We start from the raw sequence: 17,260 nt of genomic DNA on the forward strand, positions 1-17,260 counted from the left end.
CACAAAGGGGACCTTCCTGAAGTCCAGAGGGATGGCTATGGCCGTAGCTTGTGCTCATGACACTGGTAGCCACATTCATGGAGGTTAGGGTCGAGATACATTTTTTTCCAGACCCCAGCGGTGGCAATGGGGCTCATTGTCCCAGCTCTTTTGTATCAGAAGACCAGGGAATACAGTGAGATGCCATCATAAGCTGTGTTGGTTTGTGTGTAGGTTACATGTGGTAAGACCTCCCCTGGGCTCTGTGGGTTGAGCAGGCATGGTCCTGGAGCTCCCGCCTTTGGCACTTGGAGCTCATTTGGTATCTGAAGACTGTTTAGCATGGCCCTAGGTTACACAGAGCAAGATTTGCTGGACACACAGCTCGCTGCGCTGGTAGAGGCAGTAGAGGTACGGAATGCAGATGGGGTGCGCATCCCCCAAAGAAGTCAGAGCTTTTCACATCAGCGGGTGCTGCCCCACGACAAGTACCTTCCCTAGTCCCCAGCAGGCACATGCAGGCGTGATCAGGTAGTAGTAGGTTCGAGGGCCACTGGTGCTCATGTTCCTGGAACTGTGGGAAACAGCTGGGATCTTTCTCAGCTCCCAGTGGGCAGAGGACGCAGTCCCAAGGTTCTGTCACGTGGTGGGGGCAGCTGGAGGTAGCTCCTGTGTGGGAAATGGGAGTGGGCATCACTCTGTTACTATGGCAGCCGCTGTTCCCAAGGGTGCGGGTGTCCGGTCCCAGGTGCAGTAAGTACAGGCTTCCAGGAGGCTGACCTCAAGCCGTCAAAGGGGCTAGCATGACGGTTGCCACTTGGGTTCTGGAGGCTGTAGGAGCACACAGTAGGTTCCTCTACTCTTAGATACGGTATGTGCTGTGAGCTTAGCCTCTCCTCTGTCAGAGACCAGGGTCCACTGCAGCGTGGAGGCCGCTGTTACCCACCCCAGAGAACACAACTGCTCCCCTGATCTGGCCAGGAGCCCCTGGAGACTTTACCAACTTCTTTATTCTTCTCCCATCCCTCCTCCTTTTCTGTTCTCTCCTCCTTCCTTCCCTTGTTTCCCCTCACCCTTCCCCTTTCCCTCTTTCCCTCTTTCTTCTTCTTCTCCCTCTCTTCCCTTACCCTCCTCTGTCTCCTCTTTTTCCTTAACCTTTTTTTTTTTTTTGGCTTGTCTTATTCTATAGCTGAGGCTGGCCTGGAACTCAATATGAGCCCAGGCTGGCCTTAAATTTATAGTAATCCTCCTGCCTCAGCTTTCTGAGTGTTGGATTACAGGCATTTGCTCCCCAACTGGCCCTTTCACCCAGTGCTGTTTAGGTCCTTATTTCTTCTTCACTGCCTCAGAGCCTCGTAGATTCCCCTCAAAGTGCATCGTCCCCTTTATATTTGAAAATGACTTCAGCTCATATGTGTCCAAGCCAGTGTGAGTTAATGTGTGGTCGCTTGCAGAAGCCAGTAGCGGTCATTGAATTCTCCAGAACTGGAGGTTCAGGTGGTAGTGAGTGTGGGTGCTGCTGGGAACGGAACCCAGGTCCTCTGTAAGAGCAACCCGTGCTCCTCAGTACTGAGCCATCTCTCCAGCCCTTTCTTTTTCAGTTTAATGAGTTATACGAGTTGATTTCATTTCTATGTCTTCTCAGCTGTTCATTTCCTTTTCCTTCCATGCTTGGCAAAATCTGGCTTTCTGCTTAAAAGCATCTTCTCATGGACTTTGTCCATTTTTAGCCCAGTGATAGTGAATGTCCACAGGACAGCTATGCCATTGGCCTTTCCCATGCACCTGGTCAGTGTAGGTGACATACTTCTTCCTATAAGTTCTTCTGCCAATGTACTGACCTTGATAGGATGCTAGAGCAGCCTAGACTTCATCATCATTCAGGTGGACATGGCTGGAATGTTGAACTTCTCTCAGCCCTTGGAAAAGAAGGCATGATCGTCCTGCAAATAAGGGACGGGACTGGAAATGCCTTTACCAGCTCTTGCTTCAGTCACGAGAAGACCAGACTTCATGTTGACCACGCAGTATCTGCAAAAGGGGAGTGTCATCTGTCCACTGTCCACCAAACCAAACATCTGAATCCTCCTCTCCCTCTCCATCTTCAATATGTTCTCTCCCCTCCCTCCCCTTACCCCTTCTCATCTTTTCTCTATCCCCCTCTTTGTGTCTTACAAACACACACACACACACACACACACACACACACACACACAAAGTGCTTGTACAGTAAAGCAAATAGACAAAGAATAAACAGACATAGTGTAGGTACTCATTTATTCCCAGAATGTTCCCTGAGCTGTTCTGGGTGCTGGTCCAGGCCTGAGGCAGGCAGAGGATGGTAGACACAGCTCACAGCTCCATGGAGTTCCTATTCTAGACTGCAGGTGCAGGCAAAGAACAAAGACAAGACTGAGCTGGAGAAACAGTCGTGTGCAGTTTGCTCTCCATCTTACCTGTGCCGTAGTGACAGAGTGCCACCATCAACGTGTACAGAGCTCAGTTCCCTGTGGAGGTGAAAGCATGTCTGAGATGCTGCAGGCAGGGATGAAGTGCCAAGGCTTTGACTTGGCATCTCCTGGCTTCTTGAAGCCTAGAAGAATGGCTTAAAGGTGAGATTAGCAGAATAGGAAGGAGGCAGGGACGTGGTCAGGCGGTTGACCTGGGTGAGCAGCTGAGGCAGAGGTCTTAAAGGCTTTTAGGCAAGTGAGTGATATGGGAATTGACCCCTGACCCAGTTAAACGGCCCACTGCAGGAACTGCACAGATAGTGGCTCTCTTCTGTAGACCTCAGCAGGAAGCTGGCTGGAATGTTTTCTGGCTCACACCTGCTGTGGCATGAGCTGACTGCTTACTACTCCCTCAAACGGCCCATGCCAAGGGCTTCGTTACCCACAGCCATCGGTGAAAAAGCCACCATGTGAGGGTGACATAATTCACTCCAGATCCGTGAGGGGACAGCACTCAGCTCCCTGTCCAGATTTTTTCCTGGAATGGAGGCCCTGCCTGACAGTTAATAGTCTATTTGTCTACCTTTGTAACGTGTGTGTGTGTGTGTGTGTGTGTGTGTGCGTGTGCGTGTGCGTGTGCGTGTGCGCGCACGCGCAGGTGCACATACAGTGAGGGTGTGCATGGATGTGGAGAGCAGAGGTGGGTATCAGGCGTCTTCCTGGATCACTGCATGTTGTGTCTTTGGAGGCAGCCTCTCAGGGAACCTGGAGCTCACTGACTTAGCGAAACTGGCTAGCCAGCAAGCTCCAGGGGTCCTCTTGGCTCTGCTTCTCCCGATCTGGGATTAGAGACGCGCACTGCTGTGGGCATGTCACATTGGTGCTGGGGGTCCAGCACAGTCAGTGATGCTTCACCGGGGGAGCCATCCCCTAGTGCCCTGGGCGACAGTTTTGTGAATGGTCCATTTTGCATCACCGTGGCTAGTGGAAGATTGACTGTGTTCTGAATGTCTTCCTCTTTTTTTTTTTTTTTTTTTAATGTGGAAAAAATATAAAATCTGCAAGTCTGCCATTAAGTGTATGATTCTTTGGCACTAAGTACATTCCCTGTGTTGTGTAGCCACCACCTCGATCCATCTCTGGGATTTTCTGCCGCCTCAAACCTGGACTCTATAGCCATTAAGCGATTTTCCCATCTTCCAGCGTCACCACTGCAGTCTTCACTATCATTGTGAATCTGTCCATTCTAGATCATTCCTAAATATGGAGTCTTACACCGTGTGACCTGTGATGGTGGTTGATGTTGCTCAGCATGAGGGTTAACGTTCCTTCATGGTGTAGCATGTGTTAGAGCTTAATCCTTCCTGTGACTGCCCGGTCCCACGTTGTGGATAAGCCACGTCGTGTCTCTATTCCTGTGCGGATCACGGGCTGGTTTTTGCCCTGGCCAGTAATTCCGTCCACTTCTGGGATGCTCCCAGAACCCTGGGAATACCTAGGATGGACCACCTGCCCCTTTGTGGCGGGACAGGTGCTGAGCCTGCAGGTGACTGACCAACCTCGGTGTCTTGGAAGCACAGGATGAGCCTTTTCTTCCCATGCTCACTGCAGGCGGGATCTGGTGCTTTCCCTGCCCTTCTGCAGCCATGGCGTCAGCGTCAGTTACAGGGAGCGTATCTCATCATCAAGTGTTAGCTGGAACTGCAGCCTGACCTTGAGGTTACACAGAATTATAAGCGGCTCAGGATGGGGACCCATGTGGCCTCAGCTGGACGGGCTGGGGCTGCCTGTACCAGATGGTTTCTGTCTCTGTGACAGAAACCCCAGCGAGAGGGTATACATTCTTCCCTTAGGCCTGTCTCAGTTCCTGTCTGAGCTCCTGCCACAGCCGGAAAGTTAACCTGCACCTCTGCCCTGTGAGAAGCCACTGTTTCTCCTCATAGCGACCCCATGCTGGGGGGTGTTGTGGGGGGATTTCTAGCCATGATGTCTGCCACCCTTCTACCCGCCCCCAGCTCCGCCCAGGAGGCTGGGTGACAGCTGTCCTGCAGCAAGGGCTTTTCAGCGTTCTTCACTGGAGAATAATTCCTTGGCACTTCCTCCAGGGGTCGAGCCTGTCCCTCAGCGGGGCTGAGCGGCCTCAGGAGGGCTTGGCTGAAGCTGTGGACGCTAACCTGTCTCCTCTCTCATCGCCAGGAAATCAATGAAATCTATCATTCCCCGTTCCCTCTTCCAGCCTCAAGAGGCACGCAGGTACTCACGACCATTTTCCTTTTTCAGATCAGTTAACCTGGACAACCCAGTGCTTCAGCAGGTGCTAGAGCGGAAGCACGAGGTCCTGTGCGTGCTGACGCAGAAGATCGTGACCACGCGGAAGTGTGTGATCTCTGAGCATGTGCAGACGGAGGAGAAGTGTGGAGGCATGGTGGGGATCCAGACCAAGACGGTGCAGGTGCCGCGTCCCAGCACGGGGGCTTTCCCATGGGCCCTGGGCCGGGTGTCCCTCAGCCGGAACTCCTCCTCGAGGGGGTTAGAAGCGCTGCTCAGGCTGCCTCTAGAGAACAAGGCCTCCCTGGCTCTTGTCATGAGGCCTCTGGCCTCAGTCGCTGTGGGACCCAGGACTCTTAGATGCCTTGAGCCACCTGCCTTCCCAGAAACGTGGAGCTGCGGGCTCCAGGCTTTCTTTAGATTTATTACAACGCACAGGCAAAGAGGTTTCAGGTCTGGCTCTCCCCAGACCGTGTGACCCATTTAATGTTCTTGGTACCTTCCTTTTTGATAGCACTAGCTTTTTCTAAAAGACCCGGGAGGGCTGTATTGGCAGTGGGCTGGGAGAGGCGTGTCTATAAGTTTAGAGCTAGGGCTGCTGGGTAGGCCGGTGAGCTGGCTGGGCATCATAGGGGGAAGGGGGACTGGACAGAGGTGGCTTCATCTTTGCCCTGCTGACTCTTCAGCCCATGGTCTCCACCTGCTGAAGCCCTGGCCTGTGAGCTAGAAGCCAGCTACTGCTGTTTCTCCATTCAAAGCAAATCGGACCAGGGACAGAGCTCTGTGTTGTCTGTGTGGTGTCTGGGCAACAAATAGATCTCCAGCTTCCTGTCCCTCGGGTACTTCAGGAAGGACTCATTGGGCCCCTTCCTGCTTGACACCCCTCCCCTGCCCATCCGTCTTCTTTCTGCCTTTCCTATGGCCTTGTCATCCGGCTTTGTCTGTACACAGAGTACCATCCACGGGTGTATGAACAGCTCAGGATTTTCCAGTGCAGCTTCAATCCTGTTGGAGTTTTCACAAGATGTCATGTTGAAGAGCTAGCCTAGTGTACATGAGCCAGTGGCAAAGTCATTTATAATCATCAGGTGCTCCGTGCTGATGGCGACGGGGTACACGGGGGAGCTGTTAAGTGTCACCACAGACATGAGTGAGACATTCTGCAGTGATGTTACCATGCCCATGAGGGTACTAGGAGACAGGAAGTTTTTTGATTCTGTTAATCACAGGATTATGGGACCACAGTGGTAAGATATGGTAGGTTGTTGCCAAAACATAGCTCTGTGGCATGGCTTCCTACCCCAGGCCCTGGTGTCTCACCAATGCCTGCTGTCTCCTCCTCCTTCCTTCGCTCCGTGGATATTTCCTAGCATCCTTAGGAGGCTGGAGATAAGGGTGAGAGAAGAAGGCGAGAATGGCTGAGGATACAAGCTCGTACATGCTCTTGCCCTCAGGTGTCAGCGATGGAGGACGGGACCATCCTCAAGGACACCAACGTGGTGCTGGAGATCCCCGCTGGCACCACCATTGCCTGTGGCATCATGGAGCTGTATGTGAAACAGGACGGCCAGTTTGGTGAGTCCTCACGAGGCATGCCTTGGTGGAAAGAGAGAGGATGGGTGACAGAGCAGTGTGAGAGTGTTGAAGAATCTGGACTCTGGGCAGTGGGAGGCACTGGGGATTTGGGTGAGGGAGGATGGGCCTCCGGCTCCTCGCTCCTCACATGTCACTAGCTGTGGGAGGAACATGGGCTCATCAGCCAGACAGACTCCTGGAAAGCTGTCGAGTCTTCCCCAGGTTAAGGCCCCATGGAGTTCCTTTTCTGTTGCCATGACAACTAAGAGAGGAAAGGATGTGTTTGGGTTCACAGTTCCAGGGGGCTTGTTGGGGGAAGCAGCAGACAGGATGGCAGGACCAGGATGCTAAGGGCATCCTGGAAGTACCCTAGACAGTGCTAACTCCGAAACTGCCCTGACTTAGCCATTAACATTACTCTCGTGTGACCCCACCGCCGGCCGCCACCAGCGTGAGGCCCACGCTGCATCCTGACCTTGCTCTGGGGGTCACAAGTGCCATTGCTAGAGGTAGAAGAGGATAAGGGCTGTCCTTCCTTCCTTTTTGCTTACTCTAGATGAGCACTTCTCACCGTGTGGGTCAAGCCCCCTTTAAGGTCTAAGATCATCAGAAAACACAGACATTTACATTACGATTCATAACGGTAGCAGCATTACAGTAATGAAGTAGCATCAGAAGTAATTTTATGGCCGGGGTCACCACAGCGTGAGGAACTGCATTAAAGGGTCACAGCCTTAGGAAGGCTGGGAAGCTCTGCTCTAGATGCTCAAGGTTCCTTCCCTCTTCCCAATGAGAATGCTACATGGCTGCTTTTTGGGGGAGCAAGAATGGGAAAAAGGTAACGTCACAAAGTGTGGGTCTTTCCGGGTGGGATAATGATATTGTGGCTTTGTCTGTAGAAGAAGCTCCCGGCGAGAAGTTTCTCCTGAAATGTTGCACATGAATGATCTGTCTGTCCTTTGCTTCCGGAATGGCACAGGGAGTGTGTGTGGTGAGGTGGAGGCAAGGGACGAGGGCCTGGGTGTGCGGTTGCTGAGGCCAGCAGAGGAGCAGCTGCAGCCACCGAAACTGTGCATGCTTGCTAAGTGTGGTGTCTGCCCTTAAGGATAGACTACAGTGTGTTTGCCCCTCTCCCGCTTATCGTGGTGAAGGGTGTAAGGGGAGCTGGCCTCCGGGGAGGCCGACCATGCCGGCTCTCACGAAGCCCATGTGACGTATCACACCCTCCGTGCAAAGATGGGAAGCAGGTCTCTAATGTCACCCGGCTAGAACACATTCAAGGGTCTGAACAGGCACGGGACTAAACATTGAGCCTCCTCCACTGGCTTGCTCATTTGGCCAAAAAGAAGCCTGCATTTGGGGGGTGGGCATGATTTGCCTAAGGTGACATTAAGAGAAGGTGGCAGTTTAAGAAACTGATCAAGAATCCTGCAGAAATCTGGGCTACTCAGAACACAGGGGTGGTGGCTACATCCTCAGCACATTAAAAAAAAAGAAAGAAAGAGAATCTCAGGCAGCCCAGCTTGGCGTTGGACTGGCTGCGTTGGTAAGGATGACCTTGTACTAACTCCTCATCCCCCTGCCTCCACCCCCAAATACTGGAATCATAGGCTTAGGCCTCCATACCCAGACACTTCTTCTAGATTCTTCTCTTCCTCCTTTTCCTCTTCCATCCTTCCTTCCCTCCTTGCTCCTTCTTATCCTCTCCCTCTTCCGTTTGTTTGCCCCAGAAACACCTAAAGGTGATCAGATTGTTTCCAGTGCCAGCGTGTGATATGCACTGTCTGTGTGCACTTGTATGGTTCAGCCCGGTGCAGATGGTCCTGGGGCCTTTCAGGTAGATTTGACTGAAGGGTCACAGTTACTTTCCCCTTGCTAGATGCTCAGCTGGTAAACACCGCCAGTGTCCAAGGAAACAATATTATGATAGCACCTTCACTGCGATTACCACAACTAAACTAATTCACCCAGATAGCTCTGCACATAATTGGCATTTTTTTGGTCAGGGTGGGGGTGTCTACACTTAAGTTATATTAGTTGTAGTTGAGACCTTTCTAAATGATTGCACTTATTTCTTTGTGTTTGTGTATTGTGTGTGTGTGTGTGTGTGTGTGTGTGTGTGTGTGTGCACGCATGTGCACGCATGTGCATGCTGTAGCCTGCGTGGGGAGGTCAGAGGACAAGCTGTAGGAGTCTGTTTTCTCCTTCCGCCATGTGAGTCCTGGGGATGCAACTCATGCTTGTTAGGCTTGGTGGCAGTCACCTTACCCACTGAGCCACTTTACCGTCCCACTCTTAGCATTTCCTTTGAGAAGAGCCTCCAGTAACTTCATAGGCTGTTGAAGTCTACGCCGCCCTGGTAACCACAGCCCAGTCCACTTCCTCCTCTCTGTCTGAGAGGCCTGTCTGCCCTGCCCATCCCTTCCTTACTCCCAGAGAACAGCGCGGCTGCTCTGAGTTCTTTCCGGGAGAACAGCATCCTTTAGCCTTGATGTGAGCATTGGAGCATGCTGTTTGCCTTTCTGTATCTGACGTCTGTTCCCCAGACACTGTCTCCTGGGTCCGTCCATGTTTTCCTACCTGATAGGATGTATTCAATGGCTAAGTAACATTCCTTTATGTAAACAGGCCATGTTTTCCAGACTTGTTCATCTGTTGTCGAGCATATGGGTTGACTCTAGGTCAGATAGCAACCCAGGGTTGCTGCTGCTGTCAAGTTCTCTTGGCTTATTTTGCTGTTGTTTTAATTTTTAGATTATTTTATTTATGTGTATGCGTGTCTGGCCTCTCTGCACCACACATGTGCCTGGTATCCGCAGAGGCCAGTGGAGAATCAGTTGCCCTGGAGCTGGAGTTAGGGATGATGGAGCATCGTCACGTGGGTGCTGGGAACCAAACCCAGGTTCTGTGGAAGAGCAGCCACTGCTTCTCACTGCTGAGCCGACTCTCCGGTCCCGTCAGTATTGTCTTGAGGGAGAGAATTAAGTCAAGAAACAGACCATGTGAGCACATGCTCACTTAACAAAGCCTGTCCAGGGGTGCTGTGGGCTTTCAGTAAGTTTTTAGGAAAGTTTTGGTTTCTTTGTAAACTCAATTATGTTACATAAATAGGCTTTTGCTTTAATCCCACATGTGGGATTTTAGTTGGGCTATAGTTTGTCCACAGCTGTTAATTGTCTCATGAAGGGTGTGGCTTTGCCAACTGATAACAGCCTTCCATGTGCGGCACAGAGAGGGGCGTGGTCTAGGACGCTGAGGATATAAATTTGGGAGCTGAGGAAGGGAAGCAGCGTTGTGCCAGTCAGGGTGTGTGTGTGTAGCAGTTTGGAGTGATCATAGAAAGACGGTGTGGTGGTTTGGAGCTGACAGATGGAGATATGCTTCAGGGTACAGTGTTATGGAGGAGACACTGTGAGGAGAGAGAGTGAGGAGAGAGGGCCCAGACCCCTTTACTTCTCCCGGCTGTTTAGGGTCAAGGGGTTCTTTTAGGGCTCTATACCAATCTCTGTCCACCGCAGATACAGCCAGCGGGCTCTTCCGTGCTGCACCCCGAAGCATTTCTCTCCATCTGTCTGCAACAAACCACCACACTGTCCATCTCTGGTTTCTTCAAACCGTTCTTTGCCACACGCCAACACCAAATACCACCTCGTCTTCTCTTTCTCAGCCTCATATTTATACCCTCGGAGTCCTGGACCATGCCCCTCTCTGTGCTTCACGTGGCAAAAGCTACACCCTGCACGAGACAGTTAACAGCTGTGGACAAACCATAGCCCAACTGAAATCCCACCCTTGGGATTAAAACAAAACATTTACATAACATAACTGAATGTACAAAGAACCCACAGCTTGCATTCCACAGAGCCGGGTCCTTTCTCTTATCTGGCTCAGCTGCAATCCTTTTATTTCCCAGGGTTCCCATTCCCACTGTTTTAACCCTAGCATTCACTTTTGACCCACGCATTTGTTTCCATGGTAACAGTATTATTAACACTTGTCACAGTTTGGTATATTAGATGACAGATCTTCCTCAGAACTGGAACTTTGGGTTATTTAGCCAGTGTGTTTCCATTTCCTTTACCTCCCAGGCCCTGATGATCTCTGTTTTTCTCTACCTTAGTGAGTTTCACTATTCCGGATTCTACAAATGAATTCGATCACACAGTGTTTGTCTTTCTGTGTCTGGGGCTTAATGTTCTTCAGGTCCATGCATTGGTTTCTTTTTCATGGATGAGTACTATTCCTTTGTGGGCATATAACTGCAAGCATTTTTATCAATTCATTTCTGGCATATATTAGTTCTATTTCTAAATTCTGTGGATATGTGTCATTTCTCAAAGGCCCTATGCAAACGGGGCCCATGTGAAGATATGGCCATAAACTCTGGGAGGATCCTTGGTGGCTGGAGGCCAGGAAAAAGCTCTTTCCCACCAACCTGCCTACAGCTCATTTGGGGTAGCCTGTTTCTGCCAGGGTCTTCTTCCTTTTATGCTTTCTGAATTCTGCTGTCTCCCTCAGCCCTGTCTTTGGTTTGTTTCCCGTGCCCTGGTCTTAGAGGCAGCTCTGTCCTCTGTTGAGCATCCCCCTTCGCATGCTGTGGCTGGGTCTGTAACCTCTAAACAGTTCCACTTCTCACTTCTTTCTTATGCGTCTGCATTTCCTGTCACTCTCCACATGCAACCTTCTGAAACAGTCCCATAACACACCCGCGGGAGCTGGAAGGCCCCTTAGATGCCTACTCATGTTTGCTGCCTATAGGTTAACCCGGACAGCCACCCTGGCTGTCCTGTGAATCCCTGAGAGGTCAGCCTCACCCTTCTGTTTCCTCAGCTGTCGTGAGACCCCTCCTTATGCCTCTCTCGCAGGTGTAACTGGAGGCACCCTTTGTTGTTCTGAGCCTGAGCTTGCTCTTGTGCTGTGGCTGTTAGCTTCCCCTCCAGTGTGGATTCCATGTGGTGCCCGCCCCCAACAGTGACGCTTCCTCAGGCTGCTCCGCAACCCTAAGCCTCTCAGGGGGCCTGTGGTGTGACTGAAGCACCTCTCTGCTTCTCATGCATCATGTTCGGGAGCCCTCTGTGTTGTTCTGTGCAGCGCTGCAGTTAATAGGGGGATGCTAAGCTGCAATGGAATCATTCTGTCTGGCCAAGTACTCTCCCAGCTTGCCTCTTGCCTCTGTTCCCAGGATGAGCTTTGCCTGGCAAGTTCCCTACCTCTACTACTCTCTGCTCTCCCACTGTCTGGAAATGCCCCTGCCATCCCTGAGCCCTGCGCCCCACTGCTCCTCTTGTCTAGGGTGTCTAGCTCCGGGCCCAGAGAACTGATTCGAGGTGGCTGCTTGGGCTCCCCTTCAGCCAGGAATCCATCTCTGCTTCTCTTTCACCATGAGGACATTAGGACATGAAACTCCAAAATATTTTACAGTGGGAATTTGAGGAAATGGTGGAGGACAAAAATCTAGGCTTTTCTGACCCACTTCCAAAGGGGTAGCACACCCTCAGGGGGCGCTGTTTCCTCTGTGCTCAACCAAAGGTGTCCCCTAATCTCAGAGGACAAGCAACGCAGAAGGAACTGACAGGCCCTCATAAGCTTGCCATAAATACAGGACAAATCTGTCAGCCACTCTGCGCTTCATGAAAGTCCTCAGGTGAACAGACATGGTGGCACATATCTGTAATCCTAGCACTTGGTGGGGGGGCGGGCAGTGCTGAGGCAGGTGGATCTGGGGTTAGAGGTCAGCCTGAGCTACAAAGTAAGACTCTTCAACAGTTCTTTTTTCTGTTGCTGTGACAAAACACCATGACCCAAGGCAAGTCAAGGAAGAGAGAGTTTAATCTGGTTCGCCGTTCCAAGGAGAGAAGAGTCTACAATGGAGGGGCAGGGGTGTGCCAGGGGTGCAGGAGACTGCGATCGATCCTGTTGGATGATAGCAGCCCAAGGCTGTACCTCAGGGCCCACCCCCAGTGACGTGCTTCCTCCAGCAGGGCTGCACTGCCAACTGGCGATCAAACACACACACGATGAGCCCATGGGACATATTTCTCATTCAGATCACCAGGCTCAGTCCCTCCCCCCCCAAAAAAAAAGGGGGGATGTAAAGAAGCAAAAGCCTTTCTGTGGCTCTTCTAGCACAGGCTGAGATGGGCAGATGAGTGTCTGATGTGTGTGAGCCGTGCTGACCTGTGCCCGGCTTGGGCTTTCTCCCCACCACAGAATTCTGCCTCCTCCAAGGGAAGCATGGTGGCTTCGAGCACGAGAAGAAAGCTGACTCTGTCTACCTGGACCCCCAGGCGTACAGAGAGTTCGCGTTCCTGGACATGCTGGACGGGGTCCAAGGGCGCTCTCTGCAGGATGGGTCACTGCATGTCTTAAAACAAGGTAAAACGAGGTGTTATTGCTTGTGGTTATGGCCAGACAGAGAGGTGGATCCTCTCTCCCAAGAGGGGATGCGGCCTTCAAGATCCCCTTGGATCTTAGAGAGGGCCAAATCTTCGGTGCTGTGTTTTGGAAAAAGTGGAGACCCTAGGTGGGTCAGGGTAGGAGGTCAAGAAGTGTGCTGGCCAAGGCTGTGGCGGTTTTCTTTCCCTGTAACCACAGACTCTAACTGACTATTGAGAATGGCCAGTAGTGAGCAGAGCTGGAGCTCCCAGGATCTGTATCAGCTTTGTCACATTCCAGGCTCATTCCAGGCTGCTGTTTGTCAGCATGGTGAAAGCCATGGAGGCCCCTCACCCATGTGGTGGAGGGGCTGTACCCCAAACCACCTACGGCAATTCTCTCTGCTCTCCAGAGCTTGCTGCTTTGGGGTTGGTTTGCTTGCTGGGTTCAGGACAGCAGTGTGCGGTAGGGGAAACTGAGTGAGGAAAAGGAGAAGCTTGTGATGGGGTTAGAGCTTAGGAGGAGCTAGAGCTGTCTCCATGTGCTCTGCCTTGCAAAGCAAGAAGAGAGATTCCTCCCTGGGCTTCAGCAAATGCCTCCTCAGAGGATGCTGTTCCTGGCGGAAAAGGTCAGCGTTGGAGGACAGGGTGATGGAGACCCAGGGTTAAGGTAGATCTTTCTAGGGATAAGAGTTACCTAAACTTGGGGCCTCTACTTGCAAGTTATGGTTGTGGCTACAGCTGGAATTGTGCTGTAGAAGAGTGTAAGGCCACGTCTCCTTTCCCAGTGCTCCAAGCCGAGTCAGCCATCCTCATTGGCTGGAGTTTGCTGGACAGCTGGGGATGGGGGCAGGTATATCTTAGGTTTGGGATGGTCTTTGAGCTCATAGGCTAACCAGGATAACTCTTCTCTTTAGAAGGGACTAGTAAAGACTGAACTATATTCCATGGTATTTTTTTTTTTTTTTTGAAGATGTGGCTCAGGAGTTCTGTGTCCAACCTGTAGGGCTTTCAGCAAGGCAGTGTTTAGTGCCAGCATGAAGTCCTTGGTGGAATCGCACCGTCTTAGCCCGTCTTTTTTGGCTTACTTTACTAGGAACTTCTGACTGTCTTTAGGAAAGAAAAGAGGATCTCAGGAGACAGGGCCCCAGGGCCCTGATGAGGATGTGAGCAGCATAGCAAAGTGCACTCTGATCTTATCTTGAATAGAAGTGAAAGGCACCAGGGAGGAGAGTGAAAGCCATGTTTGCCTTAAATGCAGAGCTGGCCCTTTGAACATGCACTGAAAACAAAGGCATTTCCAGACAGTGCTGGGAAAGACGTATTGAGACCAGTATGGCTTCTGCTTAGTGATTCAGCTTTGAGAATGCACTTCTGCAGAAAACATGCCAGTGAAGAGCCTAAGTGGCTTCCGGGTCAAGCTTAGCAGAGAAGCGGGAGGCTTGGGATGTTAACGTAGGCTTCCGTGTCCGCCTTTCCTTTCCCTGAAGTTTCCTGGTTGTTGAGACTCACTCAGGTATCTCCAAGCCCCACAGGTGGTTCTGAACGTGGAGTCGTTCGGAAAGAACTGGTATGACTGAGAGGCAGGTTGTTAGCTAGGCCTGACCCAGCGTCTGCTCTGTTTCCACAGCAAACATGCACCTAGAGAGGAGCTTCCGCCCCTTTGCGGTGTTACCTGAACAGCAGCAGAGGGCGCTCTTCCGCCTCCTGCAGACAGTCCTGTTTGATGAGGAGCTGCTCGTGGCCCTGGAACAAGTGGTGAGGTGGGGGTAGGGAGTAGGGTTGCTCTGAAAATGCACACAGGCTAGACCCCTCAGGAAGGCTTCGGGACAATTTAAAATTAAGTGCCACCACATCCTTTTAACCCTAAAACTTGAAGTTGACCTCATGCAGAGAGGGATGAGTGATTTTCTTAGAGCTCTAACAAATAGCTCTTGGTACTTAAAAATATCAGACATTTATTCTCTGACAGATCTGGATGGCTGAATCTAGAACTGACCGTGGCAGCAGGCTCATAACCCTCTGAAAGCTCTGGGGAAGAATCCTTGTTGCTTGCAGTTTCTGCAGTTTCTGCTGCATCACCTACATATCTCTGCCTCGTCTTCCCTGTGTGTATGATCTTCTCTAGACATGAAACTCATTAAGGATCGCCATTATTGGATACAGGGTGCTCTTCCTTTGAGACTCTTACTGTAACTACACCTGCAAGGATTCATTCAAAAAAAGCCCGTTCTGAGACTGCGGGTAGACATGCACTCAGCACGCAGCGAAGGGGCTGTGTGGAGCCTGTCAGCTTGTCCCGTTTAGAATGAAGACAAGTGTTTATTGCTTTGTTTTGAAACAGCCAGGTTTTGAGGGACATGCCAGCTGCTCAATCTCCATCAGCCTAGTTTTGTTTTGTTTTGTTTTTTTTTTTGTACTTAATGAGGCTGAAGCGTTGAAATTTTTCTTTTGACTTTGTTTTTTGCTCTTCTTTCTATACTGCTTACTCTCCTATTATCTTCCTGCTTGAAATGAGATCGTGCAAGAGAGACTATCAAGCAGGGACAGAACTACAGTTGTCCAAAGGGTCTAGTTTGCCTTCTGGAGGATGCAGGGATTAACCCTAGGAGGAACACAAATGTCTCAGAATCCCATGACTCGTTTACTTCCTAGAGGGAAATGTCAGGCTAGTCCCGTTGGCAGAGCATCTGCCTTCTGGCAGGTGTCAGAGAGGGCACAGGGGACCTATGGAGTGGAGCTGGTCCAGGGGCTCAGAACTGGCTCATGGTGGTGCCATCCCACCCCAGAGCTGGGGACATATGAGGTTTAGCAAGCTGTTTTTAGACTGTGAGAACCAGGAAGGGATGTTGCTTTTAGGTCCCATTCATCAGTTTGATAAGTAGTCACTTGTTCCTGGTGCCTGGTAAAACTTAATACCTGCCATCATCTGGAAAGTTCTTTCTGTCCAACATTTCCTGCATGACTCTTCCCCTTTCCTTGTGGAAGGATAGTACTTGGTCACGCTTGCCTTACTGGGTCCTTAGGAGTAAAGTTTGGCCCATCGATAGTATCACAGTATACAAGAGGGATCAGTGCTTGCTTTACCTGGAGAGGGTGAAGTGCATGGAGTGTTGGGAGGGTGGGGGTGCATCAGGGGCTCAGTTGGGTTGTATTTCATCATTGCCTTTCTTCCCTTTCTGTCCTGTAGTGTGATGACATGGCTGGTGGCCTCTGGTCCTCGCAGACTACATTGGCAATGGAGGAGTTGACTGGCAGTCAGCAGCAGGACCTCACGGGCTTTCTACAGTTGGTGGGGTGCAAGGTCCAGGGGGAGCATCCTGGCCCGAAGGATGAGATCAGCAACCAGAAGCTCTTTGCAACAGCCTACTTCCTGGTCAGCGCACTAGCAGGTATAAAACCAAGGCCAAAAAGAGGGCAGAGCAGTGTCTGCCGTGGCTGGGAAATGGTGCTGCTTTCCGTATGTGCTTCTGTGAGATGGAAATGATGATGGCTGAGGAAGGTTTGGCACAGTCTTCTCCTCTTCAGTCCAGAGGATAAGAGGAGGAAGGCCAATGGAGGATCCTGGCCTCCACTTTGTCGTTGTGTCAGTCCTACTCCGGGAGGGTTACCTTCTGCTCCCCTCACTGGAAATCACTTTCAGAATATAGCCTGTGATCCCCGTTAGGGTCCAGACAGTGTGGTGTGCTGGGCACTTTGCCCTGGCAGCTGTTTGTGCTGACCCTCTCTGCACACTTTGGCCCACCCCATGGTAGTCTCAGGTATCTATCTGCTGTGAGGCGCACGAGGCCCAGGCAGGCTATGGCTGGACTTCGGCATGGCTCTTAAAATGGCTTCCCAGGGGAAGTGGATTTACTATCGAGCAGAGCCCACCACGCAGCAGGCCTGGTGGTTCCCTCTGTGAAGTAGCTGTAGCTATGTCAAATGCCCATAGGCCCCAACTTCCCTCCAGCACAAGCTAGTAGGCACTGGATTCCTCCTACAGTGGCTCGTTCCCAATACTACAGAGGTGAAGGCCCAGGGAACCTTCAGCATTTAAAAAAAAAAAAAGAATGAGGACTATTTCAGCTTAATATGCTGATGGATCTACCCTCTGTCTTTCTCTGAATCAGATAAAGGCTTTGAATGGTTGCCTGGGATGATACAGGACAGGGGCTCTGTGAAACTCCACCTAGAGACCGGACCAATGTTAGCAGTGAGCATGCCTGAGTACAGGCTTTATGTCAGGCCACAGGCCGGACTCTTGTCAGCTCGTAAGAAGCCTTCTCATATATCCTACACTACTGAAGCATTTCTATAGAATAGCCCATGGCTGACATGGACTACACCGCAGTCCCAGTCTCTCTGACCTAGACACAGCTCCGCAGCTGAGCACAGGTGGCTTCGCAGGGGGCTCTAACACAACACTTATTCCAGTTTGGATGTTGGATGCAGGGAAAGCTTTAGCTGTAGCCAGTTTCTATCTCAACCCTGGTCTTTCCGTCTGTGTTGTGGCCGAGGTAAAGCTCCTTTGGTAGTATCCTGGTGAAGCCAGTCCATGGACCCTTCCTTAGTCTACCTTTTTTAGACAGCATGGTCCTCGAAGATCTAGGGAAAGTGTGGGAACAGAAAGTG

At 51.2% G+C, this 17,260-nt stretch overlaps 1 protein-coding gene across 4 annotated transcripts in view; it reads left to right on the forward strand.

Moving 5' to 3' along the window:
* Positions 1-17,260, forward strand: part of Gsdme (gasdermin E) — a 56,853-nt gene that overhangs the window by 24,572 nt on the left and 15,021 nt on the right. For all 4 annotated transcript variants that reach the window (XM_021631080.2, XM_021631079.2, XM_060380024.1 and 1 more), the window contains exons 4-8: positions 4,710-4,881; positions 6,152-6,272; positions 12,483-12,647; positions 14,277-14,404; positions 15,837-16,038. In XM_021631080.2, coding sequence (XP_021486755.1) covers positions 4,710-4,881; positions 6,152-6,272; positions 12,483-12,647; positions 14,277-14,404; positions 15,837-16,038 — 788 coding nt within the window. The remainder of the gene's footprint in view (positions 1-4,709; positions 4,882-6,151; positions 6,273-12,482; positions 12,648-14,276; positions 14,405-15,836; positions 16,039-17,260) is intronic.

The sequence above is a fragment of the Meriones unguiculatus genome, chromosome 3, assembly GCF_030254825.1.
Source record: "Meriones unguiculatus strain TT.TT164.6M chromosome 3, Bangor_MerUng_6.1, whole genome shotgun sequence".
In the NCBI taxonomy this organism is placed as follows: Eukaryota; Metazoa; Chordata; class Mammalia; order Rodentia; family Muridae; genus Meriones; species Meriones unguiculatus.